The sequence below is a fragment of the Primulina tabacum genome, chromosome 5 (genome assembly GCF_025594145.1).
Source record: "Primulina tabacum isolate GXHZ01 chromosome 5, ASM2559414v2, whole genome shotgun sequence".
Classification (NCBI taxonomy): Eukaryota; Viridiplantae; Streptophyta; class Magnoliopsida; order Lamiales; family Gesneriaceae; genus Primulina; species Primulina tabacum.
In genome coordinates this window covers 42,557,882-42,574,524 of record NC_134554.1, presented here as the reverse complement: position 1 = coordinate 42,574,524, position 16,643 = coordinate 42,557,882, and the positions used below count along the sequence as shown (strand labels likewise).

General features: G+C 34.0%; 1 protein-coding gene across 1 annotated transcript; it reads left to right on the top strand.

Moving 5' to 3' along the window:
* Positions 1–13,375: 13,375 nt before the first annotated feature.
* On the top strand, positions 13,376–16,271 carry LOC142547793 (vesicle-associated membrane protein 724). The gene is made up of 5 exons (XM_075656250.1): positions 13,376–13,923; positions 15,076–15,217; positions 15,303–15,423; positions 15,728–15,790; positions 15,887–16,271. Exons 1-5 carry the CDS (start codon positions 13,734–13,736, stop codon positions 16,034–16,036), a joined length of 666 nt encoding a protein of 221 aa, XP_075512365.1. The 5' UTR covers positions 13,376–13,733; the 3' UTR covers positions 16,037–16,271.
* The last annotated feature ends 372 nt before the right edge of the window (positions 16,272–16,643 follow it).

The window sequence follows — 16,643 nt, the reverse complement described above, 5'->3', positions numbered from 1 at the left end:
GTCCCGAGTCGTTCGGTAAGTGGTAAGCTATTTTAATTAATTCGGGAATCGTACGCATCCGAGTGCATCTTTGGAACTATGTTTAATTAGTTAATTTTTGAGGTTGGGCAGGATGTACAGAGCATTCCAACGAAGCCCAAGACGTTTGTAAGTATGATTGACGTGCAAAAAAAAATTATTTTGGAGGTATGTGATCATGTATGTTATGATGTAAGCACTTTTATGAAAATGTTTATGCAGTTATGGCACATCTATGTTTATGTATGTTTACCTGTTATTTCGTACACGTTAGTTTCAACTGCTATTTGCTATTCATGGTTTATGTGTGTTGGGTCTTTAGGCTCACTAGACTTAATCGATGCAGATGTTGATGCTTTTGAGGAGACATGAGGTGCTGACCTTGACCTTGCTCGGACTGTATGCAGTGCAAACCCGAGGACCGCAATTGTTATGAAAGGATTTTATGCACGTTAAACTTTTTACTCTGATTTTTAATTATTCAAAATTTTGTTGGCAAACAAGTATTTTCAAATGCTCGTTTTGGATAACACTTTTACAGTAGTAATGAATTACATTTTTTTAATATTTTATACTTGGATTATTTTCAAGAATTTAGTCGATCATTTTATTTAAATTCAGGAGGCAAGTGTTTAATGTTTAAATAAGAAAAAAAATTATTTTTCGTAAATTTTAAAGTAATATTAGTCATTTTATTAAGAGATGTTACATTATTAATAATAAAAATTATTTATTTTCATATAAATATGTTGGGTCGGGTCCGAATAAACCTGGGAGTCGCCCCGAACCCGCTTAGGACCCATTTAGATGGGTCTAAATCCGTCCTGTCATGACATGTTTAATACGACCCGACCTATTACCATCTCTACTTACATTTGAAGATTATGATTTTTTGTTGGTGTGATTTAATATATAAAAAGAAACATACTTTCACACTCACCATCGATTACGATAAGTAGTTAATTGAACGTAAAAAAATATCTAAATTGGGATACTAGATACTTGATTCGGCCCTTTTGATACCATATCTTGTTATAAATACGCTTAATTTTCGATTTGTCACTATAAACGAAGTCGGATCGGATTTCCCATTAAAGATGCACATGATGAAGTATTCATGTGATTAAATACAAAAAAATAAACATTTTTACCACTCATCGTTGAATACGAGTAAGTACTTAATTTAATCTACAAAGATCCCAAATTATGATATCAAATATCTGATTTGGATAATTTGTTACCCATATTTTGTTTAAAAATACACTCGATATTCAAGTGGTCATCATAAATGAAGTCATATTGGAGTTTTCAATGAAGATGGATTATGATGAAGTGTTCATGTGATTTAATATAAAAAAATAAACATATTCCCCATGAACCATCGAATACAAGTAATTACTCAATTAATTTAACATATAAGGTACTAAATTGAGATATCAGATACCTGATTTGACCTATTTGATGCTCATATTTTTTTTGAAAATATATTTGATGTTCGAGTAGTCACCATAAGTAAAGTCATGTCGGAGTTTTCATTGAAGAATATGTGTTAGGATGAAGTATTCACGTGATATAATACAAAAAACATGGTCCCCACCATCACATTGGAGTAAGTACTAAATTTAACCCATAAAATTACCTAAATTGTAATATCTAATACCTGATTTGACTCATCTAATACCCATATTTTTTGGGGGGAAATACACTTGATGTTCAAGTAATCACCATAAACAAAGTTCTATTGCAGTTTCCATTGAATATGCATTAGGATGGAGTATTAATATGATTTAATAACAAAAAAAAATGTCCTACCATCAAATATGAATAAGTACTTAATTTAACCTACAAAACAGCTATTAGGATATCAGATACCTGATTTGACTCATTTGATACCCATATTTTGTTAGAAAATATACTTGATATTATTGATTCATAATACTTGTTGGTAATATTATATTTATTAGTATTCATTCACAGTACTATTGGTAGTCATTTATTATACTTAATAATATTCATTCATATTACTTATTGATAATCATACATCATACTTATTAGTATTCTTTCATTATACTTATGAATATTCATTCATAACCCTTACAGTTAATATCAATTTATAATACTTATTGGTATTCATGAAATATAGGAGGATATTTAAATAGATCGTATACTTTGGCGTATTACAATATACTTATGAATATTCATTCATAATACTTATTAGTATTTTTACATAAGAACTAATGATAATGTAACAACTCAGATTCAGCGACTGTCCTCATTGTAATAATAATATGATAGATGTTTTGACTTTTAAGTGCTCAATTCGATTATTTGTTTTTCTAAAAATATATACATTGAGTGGTTAATGTAACATTATTTTTCAGTAATAAGATAATACAAAATTGATATAAAAAATACTCAGTTTTAATCAAATGATACATGTTTTATCCCTTAAGTATTCAATTTGATCCTTTAGTATTCTAAAAAATATACAATGAGTGGTTGATGTGACATTATTTGTTAATAACAAGATGATACCTAGATTGATATAGAAAGTCCCAAGTTTAATCAAATGATACTTGTTTTGTCTCTCAATTTGATTAATTGGTGTTACAGAAAAATATACATTGAGAGGTACATGTGGTATTATTTGTCAATAATAAGATGATACCTAAATAGAAATAAAAATTGCTTAGTTTTAGTCAAATGGTACATGTTAACATTGAGTGGTTGATGAGGCTTATTTGTCGATAACAAGATGATACCAAGATTGATATAAAAAATATTCGATGATTTGGTGTTCAAAAAATATATATACATTGAATGGTTGATGAGATGATACCTAGATTGATATAAAAGTACCAAGTTTTAGTCAAATGATATTTGTTTTGTCCTTTGAGTACTCAATTCGATTATTTGGTGTTCTGTTAAAATATACATTGAGTGATTATGTGGAATTTCCTTTCCAATAACAAGATAATATCTAGATTGATATAAAAAGTAATTAGTTTAGTCAAATGGTACCTGTTTTGCCCCTTCAGTACTCAATTCAATTATTTGATATTCTAAAAATATATATAAATTAAGTTGTTGATGTGATATCATCTGTGAATAACAAGATGATACATATATTTATAAATATATATAAATTCAGTTTTAGTCTAATGATATTTTCCCCTTTTAAGTATTCAATTTAATTTTTGGTATTATATATAGTGGTTGACGCGAGATTATTTACCAATAACAAGATGATATTTAGATTGATATAAAAAAATATTTAGTTTTAGTCAAAAGATGCATATTTTGCCCTTATGACTCAATTCGATTATTTTTTGTTCTTACAAAATATACGTTGATTGGTTGATATAACATTATTTGTTAATAACAAGATGATACTTAAATTGATATAAAAATATTTAGTTTTAGCCAGATGATACTTGTTTTTCTCCCAAGTTCTCAATTTGATTCCTTAAAATACTAAAACAACTTTTGCCCCGTAAACACATTTATGGGGGATGTATTCAATATAGGAGATTTATTGACTTTTAATTACTTTTGTAGATTTTAAAAGTCTAGATGTATTCAATTAAGACTTTTACAAACTCTATAGAAGTCTAGTGGTATTCAAAATAGACTTTCATAGAGTTTTAAAAAGTCAAGTGGTATTCAAAATTGACTTTTAAAAACTCTATAAAAGTCTATATGTATTCAAATTTTCCATAGACTTTTAATAACTTCATGGAATTCATTAACATACAAACATTAAAGCTTAAGGTACAACTATAAATTGTAAAAAATTGTATTTGGTTCAACCCAAAGATTTGGATGGATTTTTAAAACTTCTAACTCATACACATGCTATTTATTTTTCTCTCTGTCGCTTCACATCACCTCTCTTCTTATCTTCTCTCCTCTCATATATTTCTATCACTCTCTCAAATTTTTGAAAGTGTATCTCTATATATATTTTCATTTTTCCTTTTCAAATTTTTCATTTTTTGGCTGATTGTTCATTTAATAATTTTTTATTTTAATATCACATGAAATTTTGAATTTTAGAATTGATTTTGTGATTTTTAATTTATGATTTATACAAATTAATGTAATATTCAATAATAATAAAAGATGATCCAAAAAAATATTGCTTAATTCTTAATAATTGAATAGTCTCGTATCAACCATGATTTTTTAAATTCATTTTAGCATTTTCAATTAATATGTAAACTATGATATTTTTATACAAAATTATATTCACACAATACTAAATAATATTCTTTTCACATGTACATTATCAATTTAAAAACAAGGTTACAGGTTAATCAATTGATGTATTTTAAAAAATTTACTAACATGCATACAAACTCACATATATACACATGTAAGGATTAAATGATTTAACTTTTAAATAAATAAACTGAAAATAATTTCAAACTGAATATGTTATATATGTCAATTAATTGTTGATTCAAAGAAATTAATAAAAAAATAATATGTTATAATTAAGTACAAAATTTATAAAATTCTATAAAAAAAAGTCCACAAAAGTTTATAAAAATCTTGCAAAAAAATCTACATAAATCCACATAAATATGTGAGATTCTGTAAAAGTCAATAAAAATCTATCAAATCCATAAAAATCTATCATTTGAAAAAGTCATTGAAAGTTATCAAAACTCTGAATTGAATACATCCCACTTAATGTCCGTCTTATATCGTGATTTTATATATAGGTCAGGCTACAAAAACTCGGACATGACCTTTGCGCACAAAAAACAGACCAAGAGGACAAAATTGAAAAAAAAAAAAAAAAAAAAGAAGATAAGAGCACAGCCCATACAATATTGTTCCAACAAAATTATTTCGAACAAAAAAATAACATCACCAAAAAATCGTTCCACGAGTCCGAATAACTAGACAAGAACTTAGAAAAATAACATAATTATTTCTTAATCTCATTGTTTTTTGTGCAACCATTGTCTCGCTGAATCTCATTTTTCTCTCTCGCTCATCTCTATAATCTTTCCTTCATGTCGTACGCCACTAGTTGTCGGGATGGGGGGAACCGATTGTTCTGTCTGGAGCAATCAAATGGGTTTGGTCAGAGGGGGGGAACTAATGGCATTGGTCGAGGGGATTATTGCTATCTCCTCGGATCTGAGCGAGGGTTTCCATTGAAGCGGAAGGAGAGGATGGATCAGTGGGCCTGTACATGGGAAAGAACATGTATATTGTTTTAATTTTTACAACTATTAAAAGACAACAAAATAAATTTGGATCACCGAAGGAGTTTAAACTAAAATTTAGTGGTTGTGCCATGGATTTTACAGAAATTTACCCAATCTAAGAATCATAAAGGAAGCGTGAATGAAGAAGCGCGAAATGAGGGAATCAACATTTTAAACTCGAGTTTTAACATAAACTCGATCGATCGGCACACCATGCTCATCGGTTTCTGTTGGTCCCATGTGCGGTAATTTGAGATAATAAACCCGAAAGTAAAGAATAAACTGGACACCGAGATTTACGTGGAAAACCCCTAAAAATTATTAGGTAAAAACCACGGGCAAGATGAAAAGAATTCCACTATAATATTTTGTGGTGTACAAATCACTCACTGTGTTTCCACAAAAAAATACACACTCTCTTAATACATGAGAACAAACACCTCACAAATATTATAGAACTAATAGGAGAGAAGAGAGACAACTCAAGATGTTGCTTGAGAATGGGATGCTTAAGAATTGCAAAATGAGCACCTATTTATAGGTGCATGGCTATGTGTGAACAAGGAAATTGTCGCACAATTTCATCACGCAATGCTCACCCATCTATGTTGACCATTAATTTTTGCCGACATTTCTCCCACTTGAAGATTTGATTGAGAATCAAACACATCTTCACACATCTTTTCAATCTTGACATTTCCTGCTGCTTACGTTTCTGCTAGGCCACATGAGGATCTACACCACTCAAACTTATCAATGTTTACCGGCTTGGTCAAAAATTCAGTTATGTTATATTTTGTATGGATCTTCTGCATATCCATGTTTCCTTCTTCTACTACTTCCCGTACAAAGTGAAATTGGACTCCAATGTGTTTCGTCCTGGAATGAAAGGGTGGATTCCTTGCGATGTGCAAGGCACTCTGACTACACAAAATAAAGAAACATTCTCTTGTTTGTGTCCGATCTCCTCCAATAACCTTTTAATCCATATTGGCTCCTTCCAAGCTTGAGTAGCTGCCATATGTTCTGCCTCCGTTGTAGATAACGCCACAACTGTTTACAGTTTTGAAACCCAGCTTACTGCTCCCCTTGCAAGTGTAAACACATAACCAGTAGTAGATTTTCTCTTATCAGGATCACCTGCATAATCTGAATCGACATAGCCCCTGAGTGTAAAATCTGATCCTCCATAACATAATGCAGCATTTGAGGTACCCTTGATGTATCTAAGGATCCTCTTGACAGTGCTCCAATGCTCTCGTTCAGGATTCGCCATATACCGACTAACTGCTCCCACTGCTTGAGCAATGTCTGATTTTGTACATATCATGGAGAACATCAAACTTCTCACTGCTGATGCATATGGTACTCGAGACATCTCCATCATCTCTGATTCACTGCTATGACACATCTCGGAGGATAACTTGAAGTTAACAAGAAGAGGGGTCGATATTGGCTTACTATATTGCATGTTGAAGCGTTGCAAGAATTTCTTCAAATAATTTTTCTATGAAAGCCAAATCTTTTTGTTACTTCTGTCTCGGTGAACTTGCATCCCTAGAATCTTATTTGCTGGTCTCAAGTCCTTCATATCAAATTCCCTAGCCAACTGTGCCTTCAATCTTTGGACCTGATCTTTGTTGGGGCCTGCTACCAACATGTCGTCCACATACAACAGCAAAATAATATAATCATCACCAGACCTCTTGAAATATGTGCAAAGGTCTGCACTCAGTCTGTTGTATCCAAGGCTCATGATATAGAAATCAAATCTCTTGTACCAACACCTCGGCGCCTGTTTGAGACCGTACAGAGATTTCTTCAACCTGCAAACCAAGTTCTCTTTGCCTATTTCCGTAAAACCTTCTGGCTGGAGCATATAGATTTCTTCTTCAAGATCTCCATGAAGAAATGATGTTTTCACATCTAGCTGTTCTAGATGTAGGTCAAACACCGCACATAATGCCAACACTACTCTGACTGTTGTAAGTCGAACCACAGGAGAAAATATCTCATTGAAGTCAATGCCTTCTTTCTGAGCATACCTTTTTACCACCAATCTAGCACGATACCGCTCCACTTGGTTATTGTCATCATGCTTGATCTTATAGACCCATCTGTTTCCAATGACTTTCCTCCCCCGTGGTAGTGCAACAAGATCCCAAGTTTTATTCTTGTCAAATGCCTCCAATTCTTCTTGAATTGCTATCATCCACAAGGATACATCCGAGCTTTGAGTAGCCTTGCGGAAACTCGATGGCTCACCATCCTCTGATAATAGACAATATGCAACATTGCTTTCAATGACATAATCTGAAAGCCAACCTGGTGGTCTTCTGTCTCGAGTTGACTGCCTCACATTGGAAACCTCAGACTCAACATGTTCTTGTTCTTCGTGCTCTGGTACTGCTTCACAAGAAATTTGACCTTCGTCTGTCTTATTCTCCAGCTGAAAAATAGTAGTCTCTATATTCGGTGTGCCTTTGTCTCCCTTTACTTTATCTTCTTCAAAGATAACATCCCTACGGATGACAAGCTTGTGAACAGTAGGATCCCACAAGCGAAACCCTTTTACTCCATCAGCATATCCCAAGAAGATACATTTTCTGGATTTCGAATCCAACTTTGATCTTTCTTGCTCATTGTACAGAACGTACACCGGACTTCCAAATGTATGCAAATGAGAATAATCTGTCGGCTTCCCAGTCTACATCTCCATCGGAGTCTTCAGATCAATCGTCACTGAAGGAGAACAATTGATAATATAACAAGCGATTTTTACTGCTTCCGCCCAAAATGACTTGTTCAGACCTGCAATCCTTAACATAGCTCTTGTTCTGTCCAACAAGGTCCTGTTCATCCACTCCGCCACTCCATTCTGTTGAGGTGTGTAAGCCATCGTGAATTGTCTTTTGATGCCTTGATGTTGACAATATGCATCAAATTCATCACTGGTATATTCTCCTCTATTGTTAGTCCTCAGACACTTGATTTTTTTTTTTCAGAATCAAGTTCAACCCGCGCTTTGAAATCTTTGAAGATCTGAAAAACATCTGATTTCTTCTTGATTGGATACACCCAACATCTCCTAGAGAAATCGTCAATGAACGAGACAAAGTATCTCGCTCCTCCTAGGGATACAACCGATGCAAACATCCGAATGAATCAGCTCCAATATACTTTTGCTTCTGACACTAGAAGTGCCAAACTTTAATCTGTGTTGTTTACTAGTAACACAGTGCTCACAAAAGGGTAGTGATATTTTTGTAAGTCCCGGCAGCAGCTTCCGTTCTGAGAGAATTTTCAACCCCCGTTCTGACATATGCCCGAGCTTTCTATGCCATAACACTGTTAATTCTTCTCCTGAACCAATTGATGCAACAACTAGTTCAGACTCTTTGTGTGTTTCCCCCAAAAGTACATACAGATTTGCAGCAACTTTTTCCTCCTTCATAACCACAAGCGCACCCTTCACAATTTTGATGATCCCGTTCTCGATACGAGTGTTGCACCCGATATCATCCAATTGCTCCAAGGACAAAATATTCTTTGCCAATCCTTTCACATGTCGTACTTCCTGAATGGTATGAATGGTGCCATCAAACATTTTAATTTTGATATTACCGACCCCAGTGATTTCCAAGGCATGATCATTTCCCATGAATGCAGATCCTCCTGAGACTGGTTCATAATGATCAAACCATTCTCTCCGAGACGTCATGTGCCACGTCGCTCCTGAATCCATAATCCATGTGTCACAAAATTTGTGTCTGCCTTCTGCAACTGTTGCTGCTTCGCTGAATAATATTTCACCACTGCCTGAAGTACTGGCCACATTTCCTTGAGAACTTTTATCGATACTCGTACACTCTTTCTTGAAGTGCCCTTTACCGCCACATTTAAAGCAGTAAATATTTTTCTTCTTACTTCTTGACTTTGATCTACCTCTCCTTTGGCTCCCACTGGAGTCACGGTCCATAAATCTTCCTCTTATCATCGGTAAAGCCTCTGCTTGCTTCGGTGTTACCAACCTATCTTCCTTATTCTTGCGCCGACTTTTTTCTCCGAGAATCGCAGTTGAGACATCGTCGAATTTTAGAAAGCCCATAAGAATATTGTTAGTTATGTTGATGATAAGTTGATCATATGAATCTGGTAGACTTTTAAGTAGAAGCTCTGCACGTTCATTTTCCCCTATTTTATGCCTCATGGAAGTGAGTTGGACAAATAGAGTATTTAGTGTATTGATATGGTCGGTCATCGATGAGGATTCCGCCATCCGAAGAGTATAAAGCCTTCTCCTTAAGAAAATCATGTTGTGTAGCGACTTGACCTCGTACATCTTTGCCAGAGTATCCCAGATAACTTTGGCTGTTTTTATCTCAGAGATACTTGACAAAACTTCGTCTGCTATAGCCAAGTGTAAATTGGCAACAACATTATCATTCATCTCGTTCCACTTTCCATCTGTAATTTCCACCGGTCTATCTCCAATAGCCGCCAAACAATTCTTCTTTCTTAAAACTGCTTGTATCTTTATTTTCTACAGCATAAAATTGTTTCCATTGAACTTTGCTATCTCATACCTTCCGGCTATTATGTCTACAACAATTTTAATAGACTGAACAAAATAATCCCGCCTCAATTAAAAAATCTAAAAAAAATCTTTTATGATGTGGAAGATCAGCCTAGGCTGCAACCACAGAGCATACTCAGAATTTTAAGAAATTTTAAACCAAGTCTCTGATACCACTTGTTGGTCTCACGTGCGGTAATTTGAGATAATAAACCCGAAAATAAAGAATAAACTGGATAACGAGATTTACGTGGAAAACCCCAAAAAATTATTAGGGTAAAAACCACGGGCAAGATGAAAAGAATTCCACTATAATATTTTGTGATGTACAAATCACTCACTGTGTTTCCAAAGAGAACACACACTCTCTTAATACAGGAGAACAAATACCTCACAAATATTATAGAATTATTAGGAGAGAAGAGAGACAACTCAAGATGTTGCTTGAGAATGGGATGCTTAAGAATTGCAAAACGAGCACCTATTTATAGGTGCATGGCTATGTGTGAACAAGGAAATTGTCGCACAATTTCATCACGCAATGCTCACCCACCTATGTTGACCAATGCTCACCCACCTATGTTGACCATTAATTTTTGCCGACAGTTTCAACGGTGATTTAGCTTCAAATTTGTAAAGGTATATAGTCATTGCCTTGTATGTTTTGATATTTAACAAATTTGTTGTCTCGTGTATGTTGATACCCCATAAAGACCGGGTCATGGTCAACTGAGTACCCAGATCAGGGTCAATCTGCAGGAAGGGTTCATCAAAAGCCGGGCGGGTAAATACCCGGGATATCTTCTTCTCGGGTTATCAGAAACCAGGGCTCTCCTACAAATTCTTGAGAGGTATTCTATCCGAGTTACCTCAGAAATAGCACTTCACTTGAGTTCATCAGTATGAGATACCTTATTCTTAGCAATCATTACCGTCGGAATATAGGTTGGCGTGTCAGAAAAGTTGTCAGAAGCAGGGTATGGCAGCCATATTGCTATAATTAATAAAGTTGACACTGAAAACAAGGTCATCATGGACTTTATTTCTATAAATATATAACATGTTTGTTTAAAGCAAGAAGGAAAATTTTTCGCTTTACAACATTATATTACCATATTCTCTAAAATTCCTTCACTGACTTGAGCGTCGGAGTGGTCACGTCATACTCTCCTCCGATGCTCATTCACTCAAATTATCTTTGTGTTTCCAGGGAAATCTTATTCTTCCGGGGAAAGAGTACTCGGTTTGAATATATCTCTCAGTGATCTCATTTTCTGTTCATCTCAACAACTAGACCCGGTGAAATTTTCCACCTATCTCTCACTCAATCCACCCGGCCTTCATCATTTGTATGCCCAAATGTAATTCGTATATACAAAAATTTAGAATCTCGTTGTTGTCATTTTGTTTCTTTTCATTCTCTGTTTTTAGCTCATCTTATAAACAAAATACAAATGAAATAAGGGCACTCATAAGGAGGTGTTATAACACCCATTTAACACCCCCTCTCCATTGTGAGTGGGCGTTATAACGCCCACTCACAGGAGAGAGAGAGATGGAGGCGTTCAATTGTTTGAACGTCCCTTTGTCAGTTTATTTTTTAAAAAAAATTGGACAAATAGCGAAGTGTTTTCCATAAATCGTCGCTACTTTGCGACTGTTTTCCATAAACCGTCGCTGACACGCGGGCCCTCGTGTTTTAAATTATTTTAATTTTGTTTTTAAATTTTTAAATTTTGACTTTCCATTGTTTTTTTTAAAAAAAATTATAATTTTTTTTTCCATTTGTAAATAGTTGTTTATTATTTTATTTTTTATTTTAAATATATTTTTAAAAAATTAATATTATTTTTTAATATGAAAAAATTTTAAGATGATTGAGTGGACTGTGGGACCCATAAATAATGAGTTTGAATGTTAAAAGGAATATGAGTAAAAGAGATATGTTGTTATAATGAATATGTGACAGTGGGCCCCACGCTTTTTGATTAATATACTCTAAGGCTGCGTTTGGTTTGGAGGATAAAATAAACTAATGATTAGTAAATAAATGATAAAGAAAATGATTGTTGTAGGAATGTAATATATGGTGTTATGTTTGGTATGATTTTTAAGTGTAGGATAATTTTGAATTTTTTGATGAAAGGACAAAATTGCTCTTTCTTTTTTTTTTTCTTCTTCCACTCCGGCGGCGACGGCGATGTTCCGGCAACGTCGGTGCGGCCAGCAGTCAACGGCGTCGACAGCTGTCAGCTGGCCGGAAGTTATCGGTCGGCGGCGACGACGGTCGGTGGTCCGGCGTTAGCTGGTTCTCGGCGGCTACCGGCGGCGATCGGTCGGCATTCGGCGGTGGTTGTCGACCGGCGGCGGCGGTCGGTGGTCGATGGCGGCGGTCGGGGCGGGAAGTGGGGGTGAGTTTGGATATAGGAGAATGGTAAAATAGGAAAAATAGGAAGAATTAAGAATTGGATAAATAATCCTAGGGGGTGAGGAGGTATTTTTTTAACCCACCTAATATAACCTAATCATTCATAGGAGATATTGACTTGTGTAAATAATCACGCGTACCAAACGAGGGATAAGGTGAGTTAAAAAAAATAAACCCACCTTATAATCCAAACCAAACACTCCCCAAGAGGTTACTTCACTTCTTGCTTTCTTTGCACTGATAGCTACTTTTTTAATCCACACACTGTTTAGTGAAAAGAACAAAAAAAAAAAAAAAAAACCGAAGCAGTTACTTTGAAAATTTTGTGCTCTTTGGAACAGTTGTCTTTTCAGTAATAAGAAGCTTTACGAGGAAGGAAACAAATCAAAATCATATCAGACCTCCAACTGGAAATTTTGTTACATTTCAAACATTCTTAATTTTTTTTAAAAAAATTGTTAAAAATTAAAAAATACATAAACAAAAATGAAATTCTCATCACACAAAGATAATCAAAATTATATGTATATATATATATATATATATATAAATATTACCAAAATAATGGACTAATCGCATCAACACCTCTTGTAAAAAAACAAAAAATACCCAATAAAAAATTAATAGAAATTTAAACATCGTATTTTTAAAAATCAAACATAAACTGTCTATCATAAAGAAATCTGTGTGAGGTTTTATAATATAAAATCATGATATTTATGGTCTTCATCAGCATATTTATATTCTCTACTTTTTGTTTGGTTTCTGACTAAAAATGAAATGTGTTTGATTTTTTTAAAAATAAAAGATATATCAGTCTACTAATACTTTTTAGTAGATTTTTATGTCTTTCAGACTTTTCACGTGTTGGTTGGAGTAATTAATCCCCAAAATTACAATTTTCTTTTTAAAAAAATGTCTAGACTTTGAGTTAGATAATTGGAATTATAAATTTATTTGGTTATTAATGTGAGACTTGTAATATTGAATAAGAAACAAATAGGTATCATTTGTAATATGGAATAAGAAAAAAATAGCAATCATTTTCCACCCAATCCCTTATTCTTTTCCTTGTTTGACATTTGACAAAACTATTATTCATTTTATCCTTTCCTCACTCAAAAATTCATTCCAAATTGTACCTACCTTCAATACAAAGCAAAACAGGGCCATCAATATAATATTATCAATCCCACTAACAATTGAGTTATTTTGATTCTTCTTCACACAAGTGTTTTTAAAGGTTCTTTTTCTTCATAAAATCTTGAAATTCAATATTATTTTTGAATTAAAGTTTCCAATTTCAGAACATATGGTTGAACAAACTTGGCCATGGTGGTCAAAGCGAGATTTTCAATTTTTTAATAAATAGATTTGACTGGAGTCTTCAACTGCCAATTAAACAAATCAAGAAAGCTCGGTTTTCTCTTGTGAGATTCCAATTTTTTCTGCCGCAATATACTTGGAGAGTAAGCACCTCGAGTTCAAGATGGAACATGAATCGTTTATATACAGCTTCGTGGCACGTGGCACGATGGTATTGGCTGAATACACCGAGTTCACCGGGAACTTCCCGGCGATTGCGGCTCAGTGCTTGCAGAAAATACCGTCTTCAAACAACAAGTTTACCTACAAATGTGATCATCATATTTTCAACTTTTTAGTTGAAGATGGCTACGGTAAGTCCTCAATCCTTCTCCTTTTGTTTTACTTTGCCATATTTTTTTTATGTTTTTGGTTGATATATCAGTTGGATTGATGGCTAATCTGAAAGGGTTTTTTCTTTGATCTAAAATTTCAAGTTAAAGTTGGAGTCTTTGGTTGTTTCGTAGGTATACTCGGCTACTTTTCATGAAAGAAGCATTTTCCATAGTTGAAAAGGGGGGGAGTTTACATTTTCAATGTATTTTTTTTGTTGGATGGTTGAGAATGGATCCTGAATGTATATCGTCTTGAGTTGTTTCAGGTTTTTTTTTTTAAAAAAATATAATTCCTATAATCAGAAGACGGATATACTTATCTTTTCCTGATGGTTAAACTCTCGTGTGCCTGCACGGGCAATGAACGGCCCGGATCACTCCTCCGGGCCCACCTCCCTGTAAAAAAAAAAAAAAAAATTGGCTCGAAAATATCCGAGCCGTTGGATCGACCCCTGCATGCAGGGGTAGGGTCGACCGAACCCAGAAAGATCGTGCAGTTAAGTGACTTGGTGTGTATGAGTTGATTTTGTGAGAAAAGCATAAAGAGCGTTCGTTTTTTTCATAAACTAGTGGTACATTTGGGACCCGAATGCCTGTTAGACGAGAAAACTATCCTTTTCCTTCTCAAACGTAATCCAGTTGTAGATTTATCTGGGTTGTAAAAAGAAACTGCTTGTTCTCTGATTGTGTTGACTTCATACAAGCTCATCAGATTGTTGCAACAACGAACTTTGTTACACTTTTGAAGAGCACAATTATTTGCTGAAACTTTCGAGATTACTCCAAATTATCTACGCTTGGTTCTTATTTAACTTGGTTTGTTCTCATTCGGATTTCAGAATCAAGCATGTCTTATAAGCAAGCCAATTCTATAGCTTCTTTATTGAATTTTGTTGAGCTTGATCAAAGAGTTCTGATGTACAAGCCTAACAGCGAACATATTTACCAATCAGCGACTTCCATCACTGCCTCTTTTTCACAATTGCTGCAGTTTATGCTTTTTGTTTAACACTTTGTTGTCGAAATGAAAGAAATCTAATTGGTCTGCTTTGATAGTTGACTTGCTAACAATCTTGGTACCAAATCATGCAGCTTATAGTGTTCTTAGTTTTTAAAACTTTTTTGATGCAGCTTATTGTGTTGTTGCAAAAGAATCTGTTGGAAAGCAGATATCAATTGCATTTCTTGAACGTATAAAAGCCGATTTCAAGAAAAGGTATGGTGGTGGCAAAGCAGATACAGCAGTCGCAAAAAGTCTCAACAAAGAATTTGGGTATGCTCCCTCAAATGATTTGTTAGTTTTATGCTCATTTGAATTGTAACAACTGCCCAAAACCTGGAAAATTTATGAAATGCAGGCCAATCATGAAAGAACATATGCAATATATAATTGACCATGCTGACGAGATCGAGAAGCTTTTAAAAGTTAAGGCCCAAGTTTCAGAAGTCAAAAGTATTATGCTGGAGAATATAGACAAGGTATGTGGAGTGAACTGGAGAAATATTTATGCTTACCACTTTTTTATTGGTGTTTCAGATTATACTTGCCGTGTTGCGCCGTTTCATTTCTATGAACGGCAATTTCAGAGGACTGATACAACATGAAACCATTTCTTTTAAAGCCATTTTTACGTATGTGTGATTATGCAAGGTGCTCAACAAAGGATGTGAATATTTGTGATTACAAAGCTACAAAAATGTACCATAAATTTACTTCTTTGTTTGTGAGTTCTAATTTAAGAACCTTAGTTTCTCCTTATTATTTGATCCAATGCATCTTTAGACCATTGAGAGAGGAGAAAACTTGACCATCCTTAATAACAAGGCTGAAGACCTGCGTGATTCGGTACGTTGAATGATTGGCATTTTCTGTGCAGTATATCTTGGGATCACACAGTGCTTACTTACATATTGTCTGGGACATGTTCATTTTGTGATTTAGGCCCGAGAATTCAAGAACAAAGGAGCACAAATACGACGAAAGATGTGGTATCAGAATATGAAAATAAAGATGGTCGTGCTTGGAATTGTTCTACTCTTGGTACTGATTATCTGGCTTTCTGTTTGCCATGGTTTCAACTGCACCAACTAGAACATCAAAGTTGTGTCGAGTTACAACCGATATTATCCCAATCAAAAATTTCAGAGAATATGATAATGTCCGAAGAAGAATCTTTGGCTTGGGTTTTAATTTTTGAGGAAAACTTGTTGTATAATCCTGCAACGGATTTTTTTTTAGATGTAATGCGAAGTTTTTTAGATGTGTACAAGAAATAATAGAACGTTTGATATTTTTTTAATTTATATCAGTTTGAGCTCATCGATCAGGTTTTATCTTATTTTGCCTAATTTTCATAGTTAGCTCAACTGATAAAAAAAAAAAAAAAATTAAACTGTAAGCAAAATAAAATATTGTGCAATTTTAACGTGGATCGGTCCAACCAACCTATATTATAAGTCCATATCCACATATCAAGCAAATTCACTAAATCTCATATATTACACTAATACAAGGATTCATTCAAATAAATCTATCTATTTTATAATGACGTCTTTATGTCGAATAATTTCAATAGACTTAACTTGACCAGCACCGCTTATCTTCAATATCCGCCAACTCGAATTCTCTTCAATAACATGCTGAATGTTCTTTCCTGAGAACATCACTTTCCTCTTCCGATGAATAAATCATCAATAAG

Excerpts from the sequence above, each read along its gene's own strand:
- LOC142547793 (XM_075656250.1), top strand. The coding sequence starts at position 13,734 with ATGGAACATGAATCGTTTATATACAGCTTCGTGGCACGTGGCACGATG. Across the intron at positions 15,218-15,302 it reads AGTCTCAACAAAGAATTTGG|GCCAATCATGAAAGAACATA; the intron begins GTATGCTCCCTC and ends TATGAAATGCAG. Across the intron at positions 15,424-15,727 it reads TGCTGGAGAATATAGACAAG|ACCATTGAGAGAGGAGAAAA; the intron begins GTATGTGGAGTG and ends ATGCATCTTTAG.